This window comes from Drosophila hydei, unplaced genomic scaffold, assembly GCF_003285905.1.
Source record: "Drosophila hydei strain 15085-1641.00,03,60 unplaced genomic scaffold, DhydRS2 tig00008139-arrow-pilon, whole genome shotgun sequence".
Classification (NCBI taxonomy): domain Eukaryota; kingdom Metazoa; phylum Arthropoda; class Insecta; order Diptera; family Drosophilidae; genus Drosophila; species Drosophila hydei.
Genome location: NW_022045847.1, coordinates 444,155 through 469,858, shown reverse-complemented (window position 1 = coordinate 469,858; position 25,704 = coordinate 444,155). Strand labels below are relative to the sequence as shown.

General features: G+C 40.6%; 4 protein-coding genes across 9 annotated transcripts; 1 reads left to right on the top strand and 3 right to left on the bottom strand.

Annotated features, from left to right (window-relative positions):
* Positions 1 to 40: 40 nt before the first annotated feature.
* Positions 41 to 1,867, bottom strand: LOC111598507 (protein RER1). Its single transcript, XM_023313778.2, has 2 exons — positions 1,336 to 1,867; positions 41 to 1,268 (listed from the first exon to the last, which is right to left on the bottom strand). Exons 1-2 carry the CDS (start codon positions 1,417 to 1,419, stop codon positions 729 to 731), a joined length of 624 nt encoding a protein of 207 aa, XP_023169546.1. The 5' UTR covers positions 1,420 to 1,867; the 3' UTR covers positions 41 to 728.
* Positions 1,868 to 2,055: 188 nt separating this feature from the next.
* LOC111598645 (E3 SUMO-protein ligase RanBP2) lies at positions 2,056 to 11,341 on the bottom strand. The gene is made up of 6 exons (XM_023313992.2): positions 11,016 to 11,341; positions 7,813 to 10,672; positions 4,338 to 7,465; positions 3,401 to 4,259; positions 2,537 to 3,313; positions 2,056 to 2,473 (listed from the first exon to the last, which is right to left on the bottom strand). Exons 1-6 carry the CDS (start codon positions 11,085 to 11,087, stop codon positions 2,142 to 2,144), a joined length of 8,028 nt encoding a protein of 2,675 aa, XP_023169760.2. The 5' UTR covers positions 11,088 to 11,341; the 3' UTR covers positions 2,056 to 2,141.
* Positions 11,342 to 11,696: 355 nt separating this feature from the next.
* Positions 11,697 to 20,825, top strand: LOC111598646. Its single transcript, XM_023313993.2, has 7 exons — positions 11,697 to 12,590; positions 12,866 to 15,202; positions 15,659 to 19,634; positions 19,981 to 20,060; positions 20,119 to 20,247; positions 20,306 to 20,489; positions 20,555 to 20,825. Exons 1-6 carry the CDS (start codon positions 12,198 to 12,200, stop codon positions 20,465 to 20,467), a joined length of 7,077 nt encoding a protein of 2,358 aa, XP_023169761.2. The 5' UTR covers positions 11,697 to 12,197; the 3' UTR covers positions 20,468 to 20,489; positions 20,555 to 20,825.
* Positions 20,826 to 21,295: 470 nt separating this feature from the next.
* LOC111598519 (dihydropyrimidinase-like) lies at positions 21,296 to 25,478 on the bottom strand. 6 transcript variants are annotated; one of them, XM_023313799.2, is made up of 10 exons: positions 25,463 to 25,478; positions 24,233 to 24,379; positions 24,028 to 24,168; positions 23,922 to 23,971; positions 23,573 to 23,847; positions 23,363 to 23,509; positions 22,531 to 22,754; positions 22,222 to 22,457; positions 21,673 to 22,143; positions 21,296 to 21,613 (listed from the first exon to the last, which is right to left on the bottom strand). In XM_023313799.2, exons 2-10 carry the CDS (start codon positions 24,373 to 24,375, stop codon positions 21,534 to 21,536), a joined length of 1,767 nt encoding a protein of 588 aa, XP_023169567.1. In that variant the 5' UTR covers positions 24,376 to 24,379; positions 25,463 to 25,478; the 3' UTR covers positions 21,296 to 21,533. The 6 variants fall into 6 exon arrangements, with proteins under 6 accessions (XP_023169567.1, XP_023169563.1, XP_023169564.1 ...); XM_023313795.2 differs by lacking the exon at positions 25,463 to 25,478 and adding an exon at positions 25,112 to 25,204; XM_023313796.2 differs by lacking the exon at positions 25,463 to 25,478 and adding an exon at positions 24,785 to 24,960.
* Positions 25,479 to 25,704: the final 226 nt, after the last annotated feature.

Genomic DNA, 25,704 nt, shown 5'->3' with positions numbered 1-25,704 from the left:
TGCACTTTCGCGCTAAAATTAAATGTGGACTTTCATGTTATTTTAGTTTCGTTTTTATTTTATTCATATGATGCACCCAGTTCAAACCCTCTTTAGTTCGTTATATATTCTAACATTTTGTATAGTTAACGCTAACAATATATGTAAAACAAAAATACATATCTAGCCAAGGTATATAATCAAAAAAGGGTTATGATTCCGTAAATCTACTTTTTGGATTTGAAAAATTTAAAGGTAGTACAATACATAAATTTAAATTGTTATCGTTAGCTAGAATATTGAACTGTTGTTTTCGGAACAAAAAATTGCATATAAATTAATATTAAAATAATAAAGAAATCATATAAACAATAAACAATGTTTTGCACAAAACGCCGCACGACAACGTAAAAAATCAATAAATCAAAAACTAAATGAAGCCCTCATAAACAAAATAGCATGCTATGTTGAAATACAATGATGGAACCCGAAATTATTGCAAATGTCTGTTTTACATGAATTTGTTTGAGTTTTTACTTAGTTTTCGATATAACTTTCTAATATTCCTCAATTGCTATGATTTGCGGTGGTTTAGCAGTAACCGCTGACGTCCCCGCAGCCGATGAACTTGCTGCTACCGTTGAGGCTAAGTTGTCAGTATTTGATGTTGTTACTGCTGATGCTGTTGCTGTTGCACCTGCTGTTACCGATGTTGTCGCTTGTGTGTCCGGCGTCTGTGCGGCTAATTGTCACTTTGAGTTGACTCCAACGTTGGGACCACCACCCGCAGCCTCGTTGACACGCTGATATCGTGGTTTATTCCGAGTGAATGGTAAGTACTTGTACTTGATCATATGCTTAATTTGCCGCTTCATTGTTATGCAGAAGAGCGTAATAAAATACATCACTAATATTGGCCAGAAGACAGGCACATTGAAAAAGTCAAAGAATGTGCAAAACAGACCAATTAATGTGCTTTTCGTCACCGACAACCAGAACTTAAACTCAGGTAGTCGCCGTATAAATGGTCGAAACTCCTCATTGCTATGCGTTGGTAAATTCGGTCCATCGTCTTCATCATCTTGCGCATATGGATCAAATTCTGGGTCAATTTTTGGCGTCAAAAAGGCAATAAACAGATTCAAGTGATAGATGCCAAGGGCATAACACACAATATACCAGCCCTCATAAATAAATATTCGCAACAAAAATAACAGCAACACGAATGCAGCAAACATCCATCGCATATATGTGTGCGGCGTGGAGCGATCAAGTGACGATTGGTAGGTCTGCAATCAAAGATGATAACCAAAATAAATGCTATAAACTTTTTCAAATTAGCGCCCATTCACTCACCTGTGATAATCGCAGAAAGAACTTTTTAACGCCTCCCCCGCCACTGGTCGACGTCGATGGACTTGTACTGTCTTCGTTCATCATTACGCCCGCAGTTTGGTGTAGCGCCTGCTACCCCTCCGCAAACAGCTACCCGCTCTTTTCCTATCTCAATGGTAGACGTTGAATTTTTTATGTTCCCTATTAGTCTGGTGTTAATGTGTTGATGCAGCTGGCGACGCAATTGCGACGTCAAAAAAAAGCAAAAAAAAAAGAAAACGACTACAATCACTTCTTTAAGTATAAATTATTTCATTGCCTTGCTGCGACGTCTCCACCTGATCGACTTCCTTCCTCTTTCTAATACAAAATGCTTGTTTTCGTGCCGACTCAGCTGTCAACGTGTATTTAAAGTATCAATGCCTGCTGCTGATGATATATATATATATATATATATATAAATACATATATATATAACTATAGCAAGTTTATTGTTTACAAAATAATGTATTAATTAGATTACTAATTGTGTCGGCATCACTAATTTATTGTTCTTTTTCACACAGTTCACCACGTCATTATGTCAAATATAGTGCACTCTCTCGCAGCATTATCTGTCAAACGTTTAAGTGTTGTAAAAGTTACAACAGTGCTGAAAAACACAATAGCAACCAGGGTTGCGAATAACGAAACATAACAGACCGCTTACAGGCATTGATAAAATAAAAGTCGAGCTCAAAATATGAATTCATTTCATTTTTATTAATTACTTTTCAATCTTACATAACAATGAATTAGTTTTAAGCTTAGGACACATAAGTATTAATTCAAGGTTCGACAATTTCATCCTTTTGCTGAGACCCTTCTCTCGCATGAGACGCTTTCGCGTCGGCTACACACATTTTTATAGTCTCAAAGAATTTATCGGCCCATTCTTGCTTCTTAAAACGACAGGCAAGACGTTCCACTACCCCTTCGGAAGATTCGGCATAGTTAAAGTTCGCCCAAATGAAGCTTTTCTTTTGATCGTTCATGTACTCCATGGTGAATGTTTCACCTATCTTCATGTTGACTACCAGTTTATAAATTTGCTCACGACGCAATATTATGCGATAAGTATTCAAGTCCTTATGCTTTAAAATCTTCAACTCGCCGACTCCTATTAAAAACAAAAATGCATTCATTAATCACATTATTAGAACATTTTTTTTGCTGAATTTACCGCGCTCCTTCCATTCTTTGGATTCCGAATTGTAGCGAAATATCGTTGAGCGCTCACCGAACAACTTCACCTCGTTTTCCTCCCCCGTGCTCACCACAATTTCATTGGGCAAGGCAATGATGGGTTCATAATGCGGATCGTAGTTGTCATCGTCATTAACGTTTTCGACACTGTTGTCGTGTGTTGCTGTTGGTGTAGATGTTTTGCACGACGCTTTGAAGTTCTTAAACGCATCTTGGTGTGTTAATCCAAAAAAACCGCCAGACTCCGACTTTTGAAACCCAATCGGATTACTGGATCCCTTGGCTGCCAGACTTGCAAAATCATCACCCCCAGCCAAGCCAGAGAAACAATCGATATTGCTTTGATCAGATGTAATAGAGCCGATGCCCGTCTTCGTTCCAATAGTTTCCGCAATATTCTCTTTGTTATCCTTGATTTGATCCTTGTTATTTACCATGTCCGCAAATGAGATGGTTTTATCTTTCGTTTGATTGCCAAATAAGGGGGCCACACTCGATCCAGCGATGCCGCCAAAAGTAGCCCCGGATGAGATGTTACTGTTCGGCTTTGTTAAGTTGTTGTCTCCGAATGGACTAAAAATTAATTTGGACATTTCGTTTTGATTGGCAGCCTGAGGTATTCCTGTATTGCTAAATATCGAAGTTGTCTGATTATTAATCTTGCTATCCAAACCACTAAAGCCTCCAAAAATAGACTGATGCGTCTTGTCTGTGTTGCCGCCAAACAGCGATGTACTGTGTCCAAATACTTTTTCTAAAAACAAAATTTATCGAGATAAAATGGAAACTGTATATTAAGATGCATCAATTAATAAATCCTAACCGATCAATCAATTCTTACCAGGGTTTCCGAAAACGAAACCACTTCCGACATCGTCCGGCTTCTTCGTAGTTACCTTAGAAGATGCATCTGTGGCTGCTGTAGAGTTTGCGGAGACAGCATTGCTAAAACCACCAAAACTACCCGATTTATCTGAAGTGTTGTTGGTTAATAGAGAGCTTGCCTTAAGTAAGCCTCGATTGGATAACGATCCATCTTGCACCTGAGCTTCTTCCTGTATTTTGGGTGTAGGTAACTTTAAGGCGGGTAATGTCAGTGGAAGCGAATTAGGCGCTCCTTCAAACTTTGGCGGATGTCCATAATCAAACTTTTCTGGCTCGCAACCACGACAACCGCTGCAAGTTGACTCTGCAGTTAGAAACTCGCAGCTGAGCATCAGTTTTTCTGCGAGCATCTTAATTTCATCCGAAACAACAGGATGATCATCATTGGGTTTACTATCAGTGGCACTCAATTGCTCTAGTTGCTGGTTATTATCCTCGGTAATAGGCGGGGCGGTACCGTTGAGCGCGCTTTTTACTGTATTATGAAATACCTGCGCGATGTCCGCATTCTTGAAGCGCAAAGCAAATCGTTCCAATACAGATTCGCCTTCACTAAAGTCGTGCACAGCAAACAACCAGGATTTTTCATCTTTGGGCTTATAGATCACGGATGAGTTGAGCACATGGTTCAGACAAATCTTGTGGACTTGTTCTCTGCGCATAACAACACGCAGATTATTGGTCTCCTTATGACGAAGGATTTTTACGTTTCCCAGCCCACGTTCTTTCCATTCACCATACTGAGACAGGCGATAGAGCTTGGCACGCTGAACATAGAGCAGAAATTCATCCTCCTCGCCGGTCTTTACATCAATCTAAGGTTAGATTAATTTTATAAAAATATTTTATTTATATTTATTTATTTATATAATATATAATTGTATGTTACTTACCTTATCCGGTAACGGAATTACGGGTGCAAAATATGCATTATTCTCCTCGTCTTCTAAATTGTTTTCATCATCATTGCTTACATCGGCTCCTCCCATATTTCCTGTGGGACTCTTAGGCTGCTGTTGTGTCTTTGGCATTGAGAAACTAAATGTGTTAGAAGCCAAAGAACTGCTGTTTGTAACTGTCGTTGGCTTAAAACTAAAACTGGATGATTGAAAGATGCTACCCTCAGTATTTTTACTGGGCAATGCACTTGACTCTATGATTGATGATTTAGTGGTTGGCACTGGAGGTTGCGCTCCAAAACCAAAAGTAAACTTGGCGGTTGAAGGAGCTAGAAAACTTTCGAAGCCTCCTCCTTCAAGTTTGTTGCCTTTCTTTGGCACGCTGTCATCCTTCGGTGCCTCACAAGCCACACAGTACAATTGTGCTACATCGTTTAGAGTATAACAATCATTACAATTCCAGCTACCCGTCTTTGGCTTGAATGCATCGCCGAAGCCACAAACATTGGGTGCATCTGGCTTAGTACTCGTTATACCATCACTAGAATTAGTAGCGAATTTTGCATTTGCGGTAGTAGTAACAGGTTCAGCTGGAGGTTGCACTTTCTCCACCGTCGCTTTTGTACCAAAATTAAAGCTTGGTGTTACAGTGCTCTGGCCAAAACCAAAAGTGAATTTGCCGGCACTGCTACTTAAATTTAGAGCCCCACTCTGTCCCAATGCTGATGACTTAGCTGGAACAGTGTCATCTTTGGGACCTTCGCAGGCTAAACAATAAAGCTGCGTCGCATCGTTAACGGTATAACAGCCTTGGCAGTTCCAGCTTCCGGCTTTCGGCTTAAAAGCATCCCCAAAGCCTTGAACTTTGATTTCCGTATCCTTATTTACATTTTTCTCAATCTGTTTGAATTGATTGGAGTCTTTTTGTGACATAGCTGCCTGTGCCTTAAGTATTGTGTCATAAAACTCTTTGCACACGTCGGCGGTCTTAAATCTCACACATAACAACTCTGTAGTTGGCTCTTGGTCGGCATAATCCTGTGCTGCCCAAGTCAGCGCATTCTGCGAATTCTTTGCATATTGGAATTTAGTGTCTGGTAGAAGACGCTGATTACAGCACAATTTGAACACTTGTTCGCGGCGCATGAGCAAGCGCACAATAGTTGGATCAGTTTTCAATTGTAATATCTTAATATTACCCAATCCTCGCTCCTTCCACTCGTTGGTTTCCTTCTCAAAGCGCAATAATTTAGCGCGGTGCTCGAATAGTACCAATTCATCCTCCTCGCCAGTAACAACATCGACAAGCTCCGGTAATGGAATCACAGGCGCAAATTGTGCTGTCGGCACATATTCCTCTTCACCATCCGCGTCCGATGCGTTCGACCGATTTAAATTAATTTGCTGCGATTGTGTTGTTGTTGTTGTTGTTTGTTGCTGATTTTTCTGTGTGTTATCCAGTTTGCTGAAGAGGTTGCCACCAAAGTTAAAGGCCGTGGTAAAAGCCGTGTTATTATTAGTACTTGTAGTACTAGTGTCACCTACAGCTGACACACTGCCAAAGGACAAATTAACAGCTGGTGGCTTAGTACCCAAATTGCCAAAGTTGAAATTGGCAAATGGCGAGGTTGTAGTTGTAGTGTTTGTTGTACTGGGTAAATTACCAAACAATGTCTTGGGGACTACAGCATCAGTTTTGGGTTGAGTACCACCCAACTTAGCTGAATCTGTTTGCTTGGCCAACGCATTTGTTGCCGGTGTGCTAGTCACAAAGCTGTTAGCGACGCTACTCTTGGCGAGACTCGTTGCGGCAGTTATTTTTTCCAATTTTACTGCGTCTTTTTCCGCCTTTTCAAATGCCAACTTAAATTCTTTGGCTGTCTCAGCCAGCTTAAAGCGCACAAGAAACTTTTCCAGCTTTAACTTTTCGTCTGCAAAATCGTTGGCTGCCCAAAGGAAGGACTTTTCCTCCTTGTCCTGCTCTGGTGTGGTAAGAGTCATACCCGAAGTAATCTTGTGATTTGCGCAAATCTTATGGGTCTGATCACGACGCATTAAAATACGTGTGCAGCCATTCGTTTGATTCTTTAAAATTTTGATGATACCAATACCGCGTTCCTTCCACTCTTTGTCAATATGTCGAAACAGTTTAGCTCGATGACTGAATTCAACAATTTCATTCTCTTCACCAGTGCGCACTTCTATTTCGTCTGGTAACGGTATGATGCCTTGAAAATCTGGTCGCGGATCATAATCCAGCTCAGCTGATGCATCACCAGCTCCAATACTACTGTTTGGATCATTACCGACGCTGTCGTTGGCTGCATCCGCAGCCAATTCTCTCTGTTTCTCGGCCGCCGCCTGTGCAACCTGTGTCTTAAATGAAAACGTAGATGGAGAAAGCCCGCTGAATATGTTGCCAGAAACGTTGTTATTGCCAAGATTAAAAGTAAAATCAGTGCCGGCAACAGCAGGCGGTTCTGTGGTCTGTACTAAACTGGGCTTAATGTGCTGTGGCGGTATGGTGACGCTAAGTGTAGGCTGGGCAGTAGCGACTGCTGTTTTGGGAAGTGGATCAGAGCTAGTGATAACAACATTAGCTGGTGGCTCTTTTTCCACGGGTTGATTATTGAGGGCGCGATTAAAAACAGCCGATGGAACTGACACTGGAGCTGCGGATATCACAGTGGCGGAAGTAACCGACGTGGCAGTCGTTGTAATGGGACCCGCAGGTGCAGCAGACAGATTCGCAGAAGTTGGGGGTGCTACCACAGATGTCGATATTGAAGGAATCACTGCAGCTGCAGATTGTGAAATTGATGTTATCGCTGAAATAGGCTTTTGTTGCGTTAGAGGAGCTGGCACCGATGGCGCTATTTGTTGAGACGCTTGCACAATATTTTGTTGAACTTGGCCGGACGCAGGCACAAACTGTGCACTGTTGAAAAAGTTTGCATTCGATGACATTGGAGGTTGGCTGAACTGCGTCTGCGAAACTTGCGGAATTACCAAGCTGGGTGGCGGCGGTGCCATTCCATAATTCAGGCCCTCAATAAACGGCGCGCCTTGCGGATTTTGGTAGATATTAGGCGGCACTGCAAAATTCGCCGGTGGACGTGGTCCTGCAAAAAAAATATATATATATGTATTCATTTTTTTAATTAAGCTTATACTTAAATAAATAAAGTGTGAACTGTCAATTAGATAGTTTTACTTCGCTTTTGATACATTGCCAACTAGTTTAAACCAACAATATTAATTATTATTATATAAAAAAACCAAAATTGAATATTGTTTGTTTGAAAGAATTTTGAATTGTAGTATAACACTTATTTAAATAAATAAGAATACAGTTTATACAAATAATTCTATAAAGCGATTTAAAAAGTTAATATATAATTAAATACATATATATATTTAAATATATATTAAACATCTAATACACTTTTTAATGCTTGTGCTAACTTACCATAGAAAGAAGGTGGCATATTATTTGCCGCCGGAGGCGTTCTCATAAAGTGAGCTTGGCTAGCAAAGTAGTTGTACATCTGATTCTGATTAAACATTGGACTGCCATATGCTGCATTCGAATGAGCAGCGTTTCCAGCTGACGGAAAGAATCGCTCTTGGGCGTTATGAGTTGGTGGCGCAGAATTCAGGTAATTCGTTTGGATCGCATCATCCATATTTAAGAACTCATCAAGACCGAGTGCAGCCGCAGCTGCAGCAGCGTCAACATCACGTGATTGAGTTTCAGTACTATTTATCTTAGATTTTTTAAGTATCTCTTCAAGACTTTCAAATTTGTCAGATAACATTTTAACTTCCTGTCGCATAGCCTCCATTCCACCACCTACATCAACCTTAAGCATATCCAATTGCTTGCTGAGCTCTTTTATTGTGTGCTCGAGCTGTAAGGTAGCGATCCCCTGCAACTCCGCTTGGCGTCTCGACCTATTGTGCGAGCGATTCAGAGCATTTGCAGCTCCAGTATAAAAATCATCCTCTGCATCCTCATATGTACTTGAATTATTATGATGTTCAGGTGAACTATAGGGTTCGTCTGATAAAGAAACCTTTAGTTCACGCTGCACCACAGAGCTCAGAGGATGATCTTGATTATTACCAAGCAAAGCTTTAGTTTCTCTCAGGCATTCAATGCGTCGATCCTGAAAATTTTGACGCGCTACACGAGAGGTGTGACTGGAGTCTGCAAGCTGGCGATAGGACTCCGCTTGCAGATAAGTGGCCATTGGCAGCTTTAGACCATGTATATCTTTCACAAATTCTTGCAAATTTCCCACTTTAGCTGACCGTCTGCTTAGATATGAAAGTGCTTCTTCGGCCAACTTCTCGATCTGCGTCCAGACGCTGCTTGCACTAGAATTTAAATACTTGAAGTACCTGTAAAATGGTTCCAGCTTATGTTCTTGATGACGTTTCATCATGTTTATGCCCAGTTTATAAAATGCCTCTATTCGCTGTTCCAAATAAGAAGCATCGTCACGACTGGCCAGTAACTTGCCAAGCTGCAATAGCATGATTATCTCAATGTGTGGTTCATTCTGGCAACGTATCACCTCTAGACCAAATTGGAGTTGATCGCGATAGTCAACGCGATAGTTTTCACCAATATTTATATTATCGTGGATTCGCTGCATAACATTCCACCAGGTGTTTTGCTCCGTCGTTATCAACTCGTTCCGTCCAATTATGTTTGCGAAGGGTAACATAAACGGGCGGTCGGCCGCATTGCGGTTGCCCACATGAGAGCTATCGTAACTATCCCGCTGGACCTGCAGCTTACGCTGTGCTTGTAACACAACTGCATACAGAAATATGTCAACATCCAGCTGGCTTAGAGTGTCCACACTGCAGTTGCTCAAAACCTTTTTAGAATCTCGTCGAAACGCTTTGTAGAAGCGCACGCGCGGCGCCTCAGCCAAATTCTCTGCACTAAGCGCTAAGTAAACATGGTGTTCGAGAGTTGGTGGAGCTAACTGAAGTGCCATCTGTTCGTACTCCTCAATCTCGGCGATTGATGGCCATTCATATAGTGGTTGCTGCAGGTTCTGATGACGCACCAAATGGGAAGTCTTTTCCTTCAATTTGGTTTCGGGATGCGTATATAACTGTTGATAGAGCTGAGAACGCCATTGGCTGTCAGCGCATTGTTGCCGTACTGTCGCTAATAGTTCAGCGCTACTCGGCCAAAGGCCTGGCAATTGATTACCGACATCATTAGTTGCAGTTTGCACACAGCCGTATAGCGTTCGCCCTAACTGGGCACAACGAAAAGCGGCTTGATTCTGCCAAACCTCTAGTAGCTTCTGCTGCACACTGTTACAGTGACGTTGCCAGTAAGACGATTTTGCCTTAATTGAATTCTGTTGATATCCGAGTAACAGCAAAGGTAGAGCTGCACGAACCGTATTGAACCATTTGTTTTTGTTACCTAGCATTTCACGTTTAAAGAGGACCGTTACTGCGTGTAGAAGAAATTGTCCAGAGTAGTGTTCCAGGCAGTACTGGTGCAGCTCATGTCCGCCGTTAACCGATAGCTGATCGCCAAGGAGACTAAATTTGTGTACATACTGATCAAACTTAAAGAGCTGGGCAATGCTTTCCCCCAAACTGCTTTTGGTATCAGACTGGAGGTTCAGCTGAAGGAGCCGATCGATGGTGATAAGCAATAACTGCCAGAATGGCCAATCTTTGGATGTTTCTTTTGACTCGCATTTGAGAAGCACCATCCAAATTGCATCGTACCACTCAGTCGACTGAGACTGAGCAGGCATTTCAATTTCCGTTTTGTAAGCATAATTGAAGGCTTCACCGATGCGTTTTTTTTCCAAGAATGTTTGTATCAGACGCAACTGCAATAAGGCGTTGTTCGGATGCGACAGCAGCTCCTTTTTAATAACCAGCTCCATCGAATTATTCTGCTCTGCCGAATCTACTGTGCCGGCTGTAGCGCGCATGCGTAGAGCAAGCAACAACTCGCTTTCGTGCAGATCTTCTATGTTGCTGGCCAACTCCAACCAAAAGGAGGCCCTGTCTGGATTGCAAAGGTTACTTTGTTCAATAAGTAATTTGCAACACTCTTTTATAACGTCAGGTTGCTTCGGATTTAACTGAATGGAGCGCTGATAATGATCTAAAGCCTTTTGATAATCCGGATTCTTCATCTGTTTATAGCATCGAGCAATAAGCTTATGGGCGCCGGCATCATCGTTGACCTTTAAAAACGCATTCAAGTGCTCAATAGCCTTTGAGTATTCTTGTATTTTGCTATACAAGCGGCCAACAGCCCAACCCTTCATGTCGCGCTGTTTATAAGAGTAGAGCAAAATGAACATAACCTCAATTAGTATTGCAATATGAACTATTTATTTGATTGTATGAATCTTAACTTAGTATTCGTTCTAGATTATTCTGTTTTTATATTTATAATTAATAGTAGAAAATAATTGTTTTGTTAAATTCATACACATCTAACACAAAGCGGCTTTTTGGCATCATGCTAAGAGACGCCGACAGCCAAATGCTTAAAAATACGTACATACATAATATATACATATGTATGTATGCGCTTTAATGGCGGGCGCCTATTTCGCAAGCGTTGCTAAAAAAAACTTCAATGCACGAAAATAATTGATGCGTATAACTAACCTCTGATCCAGGTGGAACCTTCGAAAACATTTTGTGGACATGCTCATCCACCTCTTTCCGAGTTGAAAACATTTTTTCCTTTCCAAATGTATAATAGCTTGTATTCTTTACTTTTTATGTGCAAAAATGTGCCTCGTTCTCGCTCGTCATATACTAAGCGAACGAGTGAAGCCAAATGTAATATTTTAAGAAAGTGATTTTAGATTTTTATAAGTTCGTTGTTTAAAGTTGATGAATTATTCTTGCTTGTTGTAACAAAATATACTTCATTTATTTTTAAAGAGAACTGAGCAGCAAATAACTACTTTTTAGCGCGCACACAGCGCCGAAATCTGCGAATATGCTTATAAGTTTTATCGGTAATCGATAATATCAAATACGAATTGATCGAAATACAAACCAAGGTTGTGTGGCTATCAAACATTTAACTTAATTAAGTTACAATATGCATTTCATGAAAGTTTCTCCCGGTTTAGATGGCATTTGTTATACTTTAGCATGTAATATTATATTTTGATACATATCTCTTAAGTTACAGTTAAGTATGACCATAGCCAAAAATTTACTGTCAGAGTTAATAAGCCAGTACCATTAGCAACTATCGATTGAATTGCTTATTGACGATAGTGGTCAATGACTATATTTCGATAACTTTTGACTTGGCTTGCTTCGTTTGTGTGTGTGTGTATGTGTGTGAATAAATTGTACAAGAAAATTTGTAATTATAAGTGTTGCAAAATTAAAATATCTCAGCATTGTCTAATTCAACTGAAATAACTTAACTGGCTTGTAAAGATATAGAACACGTTCATATGCAAGTGATTTTGACTTCCGGAGACAACCAGTTGAAATAACAGTTTGTGAAGCATTGCAAGTTTGTGTCGAATTTAAGAGCAGCGGCCTCTACAGTTTGAGACGCTGCCAAGAGTGCCGATATAACTTGCTTATTTACAATAAATCGATAGGTGTGCGTAAGCGCAGCCAACTTAACAGAAAAATGTAGCTGCGAAGAAGTAGAAAAATCGTATATGAACAAGGAATAAAAGTTGAAAATAAACAGAAATACATACCAATTCCTCGGAAAGGAATATATTCGCAAGTTAAAACCCTTAAGTCAAGAATTGTTAATTAACTGGGAGTCCGTTTATATTGACATATACATACGAACAAAATTGCATCAGCATGCCCGATTCCGGCGACTGCAGCGATGCAGAGATGAATCAGCCGTCTTGCAGCAGGAAGACTGTACAGAGTAATGATCGCGAAAAGAGAAATCGTCGTGTAATTATGCGAATAGAATTTAAGGACTCGGATGACACGGACGCGGATGATTCGTGTTCCGTTTCAAGTAATGACAATGATGCCCCTGCCTCTGCTTATGTGAGTGTGGGTGTTGACCTTGGTGCGCGGCTACCAGGCGCGTCAGCTCCCCAACCTTGTCGAAGTACCCGCAGTCAACATGTTGTTCGGGACGCTAATGTAATTGGAGCTGCGCATACATCTGGTCGTCAGCTTCGAAGACGTGCTGATACAAAACGTCTTCCGTCAGACAATGATCCAGACAGCAACAGTGAGGTAAAGCTTTTTAACATGAAAACCGTACACATACCTACATAATAAATACAAACTTGGTCAGCTGTATATTTAATTTAAAAATATGGTGTAATATTCCATGTCTATGAAAAATGAAAATATAAACAATCGGACGGAAAGTTGAGGTGTTTTGTTTCTTCAGAGAAAAGAAATGCATTGCCAATTTCAGTATGGGTTTATTCGATTTGCTTTATTTAAATAGTATCAAATGTTTTTCATCTGGTTATTAACAATAATATATTTACATTTTGTCTCAGGTCGATGAACGTAATACAAGAAAGCGCGAACGTGGAAGGAAACGAAAGAAATTGGTCATTTCCGAGGATGATAGTGAGGATGAGAAAGGTATTTCCAATAATAATACCAGGACGGATTCCCAACTGGATCTTGATGTCGGCTTTAGTTCGGACAGCAGCAGTAATGAGTTATTGGAGAAATGTCCAATTTGCTTGTTGACGTTCCGTCACCAAGAGATTGGAAGACCAATAACATGCGAGCACATGTTCTGTGCAACCTGCATTGAGGCATGGGCAAACAATGTGCAAACCTGCCCCATTGATCGTCTTGCGTTTGATAAAATCGTTGTACTTGACCATTTTGAGCGACGTAACATCGTGCGCGAAGTTCGCGTGGATCTGAGCAAATCCAAAAAGGAGCTAGTGTTAGACGATGAAGAATATGCTGCTGGTGCCATGGCCAATGACGACGAATTGACTAATTGCGAAATATGCAACAGACCGGACCGTGAAGAGATAATGCTTCTTTGTGACAGCTGTAACCAAGGTTATCACATGGACTGCTTAGATCCACCTCTTTTTGAAATACCTGCAGGTTCTTGGTACTGTGATAACTGTATTGATTCGAACGATGAGGATGAAGACGAAGAGTTAGAGCTTGCCGAGGACTTGCACACGCTGTACGAGGACATTCGTGGAATGGGATTGCCAGAGACACGTTTACGTGTACGCCAAGTCCAGCAGCCTCGAATTCTACGCACTCGTCAAAATGAACGTATACGAGCAGCGGTCCTGCGGCATACTCAGCCGGCCTCCTCGAGGCAGTCGAGAGCAGAAGCTCAGCTGGAAACTACAACAATGACACAAACCACAACTCGAAGTAGTCGGAATATCACAACAACGAGAACCACACGTACCACAACAACAAGACGTAACGGCACATCGCGACGACGACAACGACGTAGCCGACGAACACATCGCACTTATGTAGTGGAGTATGATCTCAATAATTTTGATGAAAAGTTCGCAGTCAAGACTAGAAAAAAGGTCATACGGCGTCGACGAAGGCGAAAAGTAACCCGTAAAATAAATTCGCAAAATTCCGTCAGAAATGTCGAAGAAACTACGCGAATGTCGGCAAGCAGACGGTTAGCTGAACAGCTTGGAGTCAAAATAGACGGAGTACGTGGGTCACATATAAGCGGCGGCAGCGCCTCAAGCTTTACGCTATTCGGTAGTCGCAACGATTTGGAGTATTTTTCCGATACCGACGATGTGCTCGATGATATGGGAGGTGATATTAATAATGACCATTTTGCATCAACTGCAGTTCAGACATCAGTTCGAAATTCTAACATAGGTGCACCACGGAATCGTAAAGCACTTCTTCAAGGCAAGGCACGCATAGCAGCACCGAACCGCGGGTCAGCCTCTAGTGCCGCCAGTGATATATTATCCAGTATAATGGAACTGCAAGATCGTTGGCATAATGCATCTCGAAATCTAAGCGAAGTCCATATTAACGCAGATGGTACCCTGAATTTACCGCAGATGGCAACGATAATGAGCCAACCAACTAAACCAACTGATGTAAAGAAGCCTACGGAACATATCACTCAAATCCCACTTTATCAGCGTGGAGGCTCCGGACCTAATTTAGGCCGAGGTGGTACTGGCAACTACAACAATCGCTATAGTGGCAACAACACTCGAGGCAGCGGTGGAAGCGGTGGTAGCAGTGCAGTTGCTGCTAATCAGTACCAACAACATTCAACTGGCGGCATGTCGAATAACACTGATAATTCAGCTGCAGAATCCAGTTACGGCAATCAAAGTTTTAATAGCAACAATAACCCCAACAGCGGCAACAACAATTCTACACCCAACACAAACTTTACGCCATTCAACATTCGCTTTAATTCGACTAATCAACAACAACGCAATCAGAATATGCAGCAATCCCGCCAATCGTCATTTTCTAGCGGCATACGTATGCCTTTAACGCCGGCTGCCGCCCCATCTACAAGTTTTGCTCACATAATTCCCCAGCAGCAGCAGCGACAACTTTTTAGCGGCCTGCCCGCACCTATTAATGCACCCGTTCTCGGTGCTCGCATATCAATGCCACCGGTATTGTCAGTACCACCACCACCGACGCCACCGCCCAGCTTATCGTGGAATAGCTCTCTGTTTAAAATAAATACCGATTACGGAAAGAAAACTGCTACTAAGAAAGGCGACAATGTCGACGACGACGATGAAAACTGCCCGAATTTCTCCATTTACTCACAGGAATCGCAAGCAGTCGCCACAGATCTTTTCGCGCAACCGCAAAAAGCCGCAGGGAACATAGATCAGGTACGAATGGTCCGAATTATGTTTAAAAAATGTTTGAGAAATGGCATAAAATCTATGTGTCCAAATACTAAATACTAATACAATGCAAAAATATTGAAAGTCTAGATAGTTACAAATAATATTTTAATAACAACCAATACTTGTTCGCCAAACCACCGAATATTGCTATATATACATATATAACTTGTGCATCTAATATATATAAATATATATTTTATTCCTTCGCACTACTAACTATTGCCAAACTTCTATTTTGATACTCTTCTCATTTATTAATGGGTATAGTATATTATAATATTAGTAGTTCATACAAAAAATAAGTTTGGTTTAACAGTTATTGAGGCTTAGCTGCAGTCTGTCAGTATATAGCTCCTATTCAAGCCATGATTTTCCATTGCATGCTAACCGTCATATGTTACTATTTCTTTCAATTTTAAAATTATTTTACTTACTCAGGATGATGACAACATGAATGAAGATTTAGTACAATTAGATGATGATGAAGACATACCTTTGCCGCCAGAACCCCATGCAACCGAAGCAGTCGCCAGTGGCAATGAAGATCACAATGCTGCTAGTGACCTATACGAACCGGAAAACCCAACGGGAGAACAGGAAGAGGACGAGAAGGAAAACATACAAAAATCCACCAAAAGCGATAACGACAACGTCGAAGAAAGCAATGATAATGTGGAAGGTAGCAATTTGGACTGTGACTTAAGTGCATCTGCCACCCCAGCTAACAAGGAACCCGACAATGATGATGAAACAAAAGCACAGAGTACCCCTAGCCCTCTTATCAAGGATGGACGCTTGGCAGACCGGAGTAAAGGTGTTCTGGAACTGTACGATGACAGTGATTGGGAAGAGTTAGATATTGATAGACCGAAAGAATTTGAGAAGGCGCTCAATGAAGAAAATATTGAGGATGCACCTACTGCTAGAAAGAAGAAAAAAAACGAAGGCGACGCAACGCCGAAGTCTTCAAGCAGCGAATCACACCAAGACCGATCATATACGCCCTGTTTGGATGAAAAGCACATTGAAGAAGATGCCGCGGCCGCTAGCCAAAACGATAAATCGGAAATATCAGGTGAAGCCAAGAAAAGCAATACCAAAGCATCTGAATCTGTCGAAGACGATGAGAAGCGCTTGGCCGGCATGAATACTGAACTCATTTCCGAAGACGAAGAATTAACCAATGAAAACGAGTCAAAACGACGCAGTCGTAGTCGTAGTCGCCATCATAATGAAAACGATAACAAAGTTAGTAAATCCAAGCGCAGTGCTAAGCGAGGCAAAGAAACTTCTGAGACATTCAAGAAAATAGGAAAACGCCGAAAAGACCGCAATTACCGTGGGGATAAACAACATCATCAGGATCGTACTCATTCCCGTCGTTCCCACTCTAACTCACCACGTTCTGTCACCCGCAGCTGCAGTAATCGTAGTCCCGATCACAGTCGCAGTCGTAGTCTTACGAGATCACCACGCAGCCGTAGGCGTAATACTCGGTCTAAATCGTATTCACGATCAAGATCGCACTCTCATAGTCCTAATGGTGGTCGTCATCGGTCTACTTTTAGGAGTCGTGAAAATGTTCGAGGATTTGGTCGCGGCCGTGGCGGAGTACGATACAGTTTTCGCAATCAACAATTTCAGCATAGAACGTACCAGCAGCCCCACCATCAAAGCCAATACCAACAGCAGTACCACCAGCATCATCATCAGTATCAGAATCAAAATCAATATCAATCGCAGATAAATTCTCAACGGCCTAAACGACGCGAGCTACCTCGCTATGATGTGCGCAATGTCGTTAGTGCTTCGCGTCATCACCAAAAGGATCGTTATGGCCGCGACGCAACTCGATCTGCTAGAAGTCGTTCCAATAGCTGTGAGCGGCGACAACATTCGCGTAGTTATTCACGAAGCTCCACGCGATCACGCACGCGCTCAGTATCACCGAAACGGTTTCGCAGTTTTAGTATTTCGCCCTCTCCACCCTTAGGACATGCCAGGCATCAACATGACCAAGACGTCCATCGAAGATCAATGTCACCGAGTAGAAGGCGATTTGAGCGGTCTGCGTCAAATTCACAACCATTACAAGCAGCGCATCGTAACAGTCCGCTGCATCGGAGTAATAGCACAATGTCACTGCGTTCTCGGTCTAATACACCGACGCGAATGAACGGCAACCGCAATTTGCAGGGAGCAAAGAATTCACCTTGCTATTCGCCACGTTATACCCCACGTTTAAGTCGCAGCCTATCAAAAAGTCCAAGGAAAAAAAAGAAAAAGAAGAGTGATAAGAAGAAGAAGGGAAAGAAACGACCAGCTAGCAGTAGTCCAATGGGTCGACAGCGCCGTATTTCCAGGCAGCGTGATCCTTTTGACGATGCCGATGATTTCCTTGCGCCCCAGTTGGGCAAGAAGTCGAAAAAATCGTCAACGGGATTACCGGCAATGCATTGGTCACCATCTCCTACGCCCAGTCTTTCTGCCGAACATCTTAACTTCATTCACGATAGCGGAGCTGGAATAAGTGGTGAAAAGCCTGCTTCCTGGACACCGCCCCTGGGGTCTCCACAAGCGCCTGTTTCCCACTATACTGTAAATCCTCACCTCAGCATGACGCCAGTAATGGGGAAAAAAGTAAAGCCCAAGCGGGACAAAACCAAGAAAAAAAAGAAGCCGCTTGACAAGCAGCGCAAAGACAAAAAACGCAAGCGCCATACCATGACACCTGAACCGTTGCCCTCTAAGGAAGTATTCGCCTCGGGCAACAATATTCTTGTCAGCGTTAGCTTCAACAAGGAAGCAACCAGCACCTTGGCAGCTTCAGCACAGCAGCAAACTGTGGTAACGTTGCCGCCGACGAGAGATGAGTTCCTTGGAGGCCGGCGCATCTCCACAGATAGGGTGACCAGCAGTAGCGGCATAACGAGCAAGAAGTCTAAACGCAAGCGGAAAAAACTAGATGCCAAACCTGTAGCTATTATAGATCTGGAGCGCTCACCATTTCAAGTTCATCAAGAGCCTGCCGATGTCATTGTGCTGACTGATAGCGAAGATGCAAATGATAACCAACTTGTGCTACGGCGCGACCGCCGTCGTAATAGCGCTGCCTCGGCAACGGATCACAGTGGTATGATGAGAGAGAATGGACAACGTGAAAAAACGCCGTCGACGTGCATGGAAACTATTTTGGAAGCTTCATATGATAATCTGCCACAAACGACTGGTCCGAAGACACCACCGGAGCCACATTTAGTGAAGTTCAATTTACCCGCCAAAAAACAACACAAAGTGCGCAATAATCCGCTGCATGACGATGCCGACGATATACACTCTGCAGACGAGTTGGACACAGTTTGCTCTATGCGTGGTGCTATAGACGACGAACCGCAACAGCCACATGCAAGCGAAGGCTTGATTTCAGCCCAAAAGATTGGTCCGAACACGCCACCTGAGTCGGGGCCTTGTTCTCCCGATGCATATGATCCATTCGAACCGACGAAGTCACCCTCACTATCACCGCGCTCCCCAACACCAACTCCTGCCCAGAATCTTGAGCCAATGACGTTACAGGCTTCCACTGGCGGTAGCGGAACGGTTTGCAGTGGTACGGAGAAAATTGAATCGTGTAATCAGAAACACAACAGCCACAGTGAGGATCTGGTGGACATTAACATAGGCACGCCGACACTGTCGAGCACTAGTAACCCAACCTCGCAAGCAAATACGAGTGTAAGCATTAATCCAGTGGATCTGGTCATGGCGCTTATGAATAAACCAAGCAACAACATTCAACAAGAACTGACTAATAAAACCTGCGACGTATCGTCGGCATCGTATCTCAACAGTACTACAATGAGCACAGCGCTGGCGGCCTCTGCTGCCGACGATAAGCTTACCGATAATACAATTACAGTTTTGTCAAATGTCCTGCTTACAAGTAGTACTACTGTGTCCGCTTCGCAGCACATACCTGTTATTTCTAGTCCGCCAACGACACTAGTAAGAAAATTAGGAACCCTGCCCAAAGCGGGAGGTAGCGTGGCTAGCAGCAACAGTGGTATAGCGAACCTGCCATCAAGTAGTGGCACCATACGTAACGGCAACACCGGTGTTAGTGGTATAGCCAATGTGCTGGATGACTCTTTTAATATGGACATCGAAAGTCCATACTCTCCAGGTTCAGCAGACTATGAGGACCTATTTGAGCCCCCGCCGGAAGGTGGTAATGCAATCGGATCAAATAGACGTTCGAAAAATAGTGTTACAGGTAAAGCGGAGATGTTTGACAATCTTTTTGGAAGCAGCTCTCCAGTGGGCCAGCATCGAATGTCATCACGGTATAATAATTCAGGAGGAAGAAAACCGCAACGTGCAAATAACAAAAACGAACGCAAATCAAAAATCAAAGGTGGGTTTCCATTGAAAATACTTTTCTATTTTAGCAGATTCTCTAGATTTACTATCCTATATGCTGTTAAGGATGAATGCAATCTGTGAAGAATCCTTTTTTATTTACTTTACAATAGCAATAACAATAGAGATGTATGGCTTGCGTAGAATCAATTAGAGATCTGATTTTCTAGTTTATCCTTACATATATATTTTTATGATTTGATTGAAAATAATTTAATAATTTAATACTATAATAATTTATCAAGTTAATTAATATTACTTTGGTTTGTTGCCATTTTCAAACACTTGTTAAAATTACTAAATAAGTGATTTATTATAAACTTCTTGTTTTATTGTTTCAGGAAACAAATTAGTCGAGGAGCACGTAAAAGTGTATGACGATTTGCCCAATTCGGCGGTTGACTTACAAGTCAAGGATAGGGTAAGTAAAGATTTTAAAAATTAAATGCTAATAAAACTAGAACCAAAATCGTTTTCAGTTTATACGGAAGTTAAACCGCCAGGAACGTGTTGTTGAGGAAGTAAAATTGGTATTGAAACCCCATTTTAATAAGAAAGTAATCACAAAAGATGATTATAAGGATATCATGCGACGCGCTGTACCAAAAGTATGTGGCAGATGCAACAACTTGAACAATGTAATAATTTTACTGTACACATTTGTAGATTTGCCACAGTCGCTCTGGTGAAATTAATCCCCATAAAATCAAAAACTTGATTGATGCATATGTAAAGAAATTCCGCGCTAAGCACAAGAAGTTGAGTCTGCTTAATACCGGGCAAGTGAGCAGTGCTGTCAAATGTGCTGCCTATTTAAAAAAGCTATAAGCAAATGTGGGGAGAGGAAATGGTATGTATTTGGAATAATTTATAGTAGTTGGTTAACTTTAAATGACTATTTAGTTCTCTTCACAGCGTTTTCTTCACAATCCATACAATTATGTTCGGCAGCCGCATGCATTCCTACACCTCCATTATTCACAATCGCCGCCCGTAAGCGCAAATACATAAATTGTCATTGCTATTGAACTTTAGTTATTAAGTCAATTTTAGGTTATACTACGAATGATTTTAGAGATTAAGCCAATACAGAAGTGAAAATATATATTAAGCAGTAAACTCGTCTATTTTAGTGTTTTTGATTGCGCCCAACTCAGTTAAATGAAACAAATTTATTTGATTAATTTTTTTATTCATATGACTTTATAAAGAGTAATACTGCTTGCTTTAACAAACTGTAAGTAATTAAAAGAAAGCAGGCGGGTAAAACTAAAAAGTTGTATTCTCCCTCTTATGAGTTAATTTATTAAATTTATGTTATTAAATTTCGGGATCATTAAGATAAACTCCCAATTATTTTGAATAAAATTAGATCTAGTTATTAAATGCAAATTCTCTATTCAGGCAGATATAGGCGTATTTTATTTGCAACAGGAAATATATATGTATATTGTTGAAGAAACAAATGTAATTATGTATTCAGCGAGAATAACTGTATATTGTATTTTGAGTTAATCTATAATCAAATATCTAATTTTGAATAGTTTACCAATCATAATTTTTAAATAAAGAGTGCATAACTAACGTAACGTAAAATCATTCAATTGTGTACATATTCTCATTAATTGTCTTCAAAATACCAAAAATAATCGGGTTATGTTTTAGCCTCAAAATGACAAATAAAATATGAAAACAATTCTGTTCAAACAAGAATAAACAATATCCGCTGAGTTTCGAAGATAATTATGTCTGTTCATTATGTTGGAAATCGGTATGAATAAATAATATTCGGCTATAGTTTACATATGCATGTATGTATATAAGATTAGATAAGCGCTGATTCTGGTCATAAGGATCGCGTTGTGCGATTATATTATATAGTCGTCTGGACATTTTACCAAAATCCAGAGGATTTCCCACCAGGGGGATTCTTTACTTTTATACAAGAACGAACGCCGGATTTGTCCAGTTCCTCTGAAAGGAGATTAATAACTGAATAAAATCAATTAAATCTAATAGTTCAGCCAATTCACCGCTAATCGAAAACGATGACTCCTGCATGTCTCTTTTGCCATCAACACGGCCGCGAACAGAAGGTGTGCTGCAAGGGGAACCTCCTGCCATAATTGGCATATTTTCAACGAGCAGTGCAGACATTGTTTTCTCTTCTGGAATTAGAATGTCCAATTCAGCGAACTTTTTGGCCAAATTTCCATTTTGAGCTTCTTCGGGGTGCTCTTCGGACACGTGTACTTTCTCCTTAACAATATCATAAACATATGGCGGACGCACCGCCATTGGTATGAAACGTCCGAATCCTTCTGCAACGCGAACTGATCCATTCTCGGCACATACGCGACCGCGCACTAAAACATATTCAGCTACTCCATGTACAGTCATACCCTCGAAAATATTAAAATCACAAGCGTGATGATGGGTGTCTTTGGAAATGCTTCGTGTACCCTGTGGATTCCATATGACTATATCTGCATCCGAGCCAACAGCTGCGAAAACATTCACATTAATTAAAAAAGATACAGATACAGCAACATAAAAACATATGAACATATAGTATAACGCACCAATTCGTCCCTTTTGCGGGTAAATATTAAAGATTTTTGCTGCATTAGTACTTGTTACTGCAACAAATCTACAGGGATCGAGAACGCCCTGATGCACACCCTTCTCCCACACTACCGACATTCGATCCTCAGCACCGTTAACGCCATTTGGAATTTTAGTGAAGTCTAATAGACCAAGTTCCTTTTGTTTTTTATTGAATGTACAGTTGTCACTACCTGTCACCTGTAGATCATCACTGTCAAATAGAAGGCGATTCCAATTCAATGACATCGAATCTGAACATGGATTGGGCTCAATAATATACTTACTATGCTAAGGATTTCATCAGTTGCCTAGGCGTTTCTGCAGACATACGAATCGGTGGACTGGTAATATAATAAACACGTTCCGATTTGCCAACGCTACTCATACTGCGGCCAATAGAGCTTGCAAGAGTTTCACCGAACACGGAGTAACCGCTGCGACGGGCGCGTCCTATGAGTTCTGCGGAGGACTTGCTTGTGACACCAGCAACGTATAGGGGTGTCTTCATCTAAGCAGATTTGGATTTTATGAGGAATAATTGTTAAGTGTCTATTGGTAATATGGATTTTTTCTGCTATGATGTTTTCAAATAATATTCACAAATGCATTAAATGGGCGTTAAGTCTTTTGGTCAATCCAGAATCTATATTACTTACTTCGCCAGAAGCTTGATCAGGAACTCGACCGTCTGTGAATAGTTACTGGCCTCAAGGATTGGCTTGGCTTATAGCCAGTTACTTGATATTAGTGCTGGCACCGATTCTGAGTGCCATGCTATCAGGCTTCCTCTCGAATCGTATGTCACAAGAGTACATATAGCAGACAATCAAAGTTTATATATTTTGTGAAAGTGCAGCAACATCAGGGGTTATATTTATTGGAGTTATATCAAGTGCCACATACCGCATACATTCTTATTTATGTACAAGGGTGCATCATACATAATGGAAATAATAATAAATTAAAAAGATAAATCATCAATTAAAGAAATATATATCTGTACATATATTGTAACATTTCCCAAGATCCCACGAGCATTTATTTTATACAACTTCCAACTAAATTTATATATATATTTTTGTTTCTTTCAAGACAACATTTAATAATAATACTCACCTGGTGGGCTAAAATGCAAGCGCGATGTACAGCCTCTGCCTCAACTTCTTCTTGACGCGAGAGCTCATGCGCTTCGGGTCCACAGTTACCATCGGCTAATAAGCTTTTTGTGTTTTTGGCTATAATATCACCATTCTCAGCATGCACCTTATAGAAAAGAATGCTTATAGAAGTTGCATATTAACGGTTTGACCGATGGGTAAAAGTTACCATTGCGACTCCATTCAGAAAACGAATTCGTTCAAAAACATCCAAAAGCTCAGAATCACCTAACATATAGAGGCCTTTATAGGCCATATACATCTTAAAGGAATTCACGCCCAGCTCTTTGCATAGAATACCAATCTCCTCGGAAACGGATTTAGACCACCAAGTTATGCCCACGTGTAAAGCGTAGTCACAACACACCTTTGGATCCGCCCAGCTGCGCCACTTGTCATAAGCTTCCACCAAAGATTCGTGTTTTTTGGGTAGAACACAATCAACTAATTCCAATAAAAAATTATTATATTGCTAGTATCAAATAGCAGAAAATTATTAATTATGAAGATCGTCTTACTTATCATAGTTGTGCCACCTGCCACTGCCGCTTTGGTTCCACGGTAAAAGCTGTCAAAAATAAGTCAAATGTAACTGAATTTAAAGTCTACTAAGAAAATACATACTCGTCAACGGAAACATTGTCACCCAAAGGACATTGCAGATGTGTATGGGGGTCAATGCCCCCTGGTATAATCATTCTTCCTGTTGCATCTATAACACGCACGCCTCCAGGTATTGTTATGTCGGAAGCGGACCCAACAAATCTACAGAAATCCCAATAAAGTCAGCATATCATCGTTTTTGTAAGCATTGTTTTTTATTTTATACTTAATGATTCCATCCTCAATGTAAACGTCCGCCTTAAAACTTTTATCATGATTGACAATTTCTCCATTCTTGATATAAATACGATTTTGGGCACTTTGTAAGTGTATGGGCACTTTCTTAACTGGCTTTGGGCTCCCGGACATAGTTCTAGAATTAAAACATTGAAAAATTCCATCAGTATGTGATTTCAATTTATGCACATATGAAAGCATCAATGCAACCAAACTAGTTAGATCAATAGAGTACTATGTTTGGTTAAAGAGAACACGCAAGCGAGCATTGACCTTTATTTGTTTTCATGAGGTTGGTTATGCTTTCTGCTTTTTGTGTGAAAATAGAAGCAGACCGTGGTAAATCACTATACATCGCACTTCATATACAAAAGAAAAAACCGCTGTAAATGTATGTATCTATGACAAATAATATAATTTAAAATAAATGATACAATGAGTTTGGCATTATATCATTTAACACATAAATCATTTTTATTGGATACCAACGAATACCCTTCTATACTGAAAAATACAAATACATATGCATATTCACACATACATGAATGCCTACTAACGGTAATATAGTTTTCTGTATTTGTTGAATCGATAAAATAACCCGCTTTCTACACAATTTTAATATACACAACGCAGGCTCAATTGACGCGCATGTTGATAAAAATAGAAACGTCTACCACTATTGAAATATAACTTTTCGATATATATATATAATTTAGTTTAAAGTACCAAATTTGTATATGTACATATATGACATCAACTTCTTTATGTTGAATATAAGTAGCTTGATAAATAATTGCGCTTGTCAATTTGTATTTTGTTGTGCCGATAATATATATAGCGAGTAATATAAGTATGTATATTTAATTACCAATTTAATTTAATATTCTGTGGTACGTGACCGTTGAAACTTCAAGAAATTTAATGTTGAAAACCAACAAGTACACACCCACTTTTGCAGAAAAAAATCTGATGAATACTCGAATCGATTATTGTTATCGATGTTCCGATGGTTTTAGTGTGCCCGTTTTGCTCGAGAATCCGGGTTTCTTTCATTTATTTTGTATTATGTATATGTATGTACCAATATCCAAATACCCGGCACAACGGGTGGAAATATGCACAACAAAATACATTTCATATCACTTCAAAAAGTGTTATTTACGGTAAATAAAGTCAATGAAATTCTTACCGTTATGTAAATGTATATGAAATTACTTACCAAGCTGTTTGGCCTTAAGTTAAAACAAACATTGCAGTTGCAGCATTTTGTCTGTTTTCTCTTCGATATCATAATTGTTATTATATTATATTAATTTAATATAAATATTGCATAGCACATGGGCATAAGCTTGGCTTGTCAAACATTTATTACATTTTACTGCCCATTTTACTGAAATACTTAATAAGTCATACCGAAAATGTGTATCTACCAAATAATGTAGAATATTTACAGAACTTATA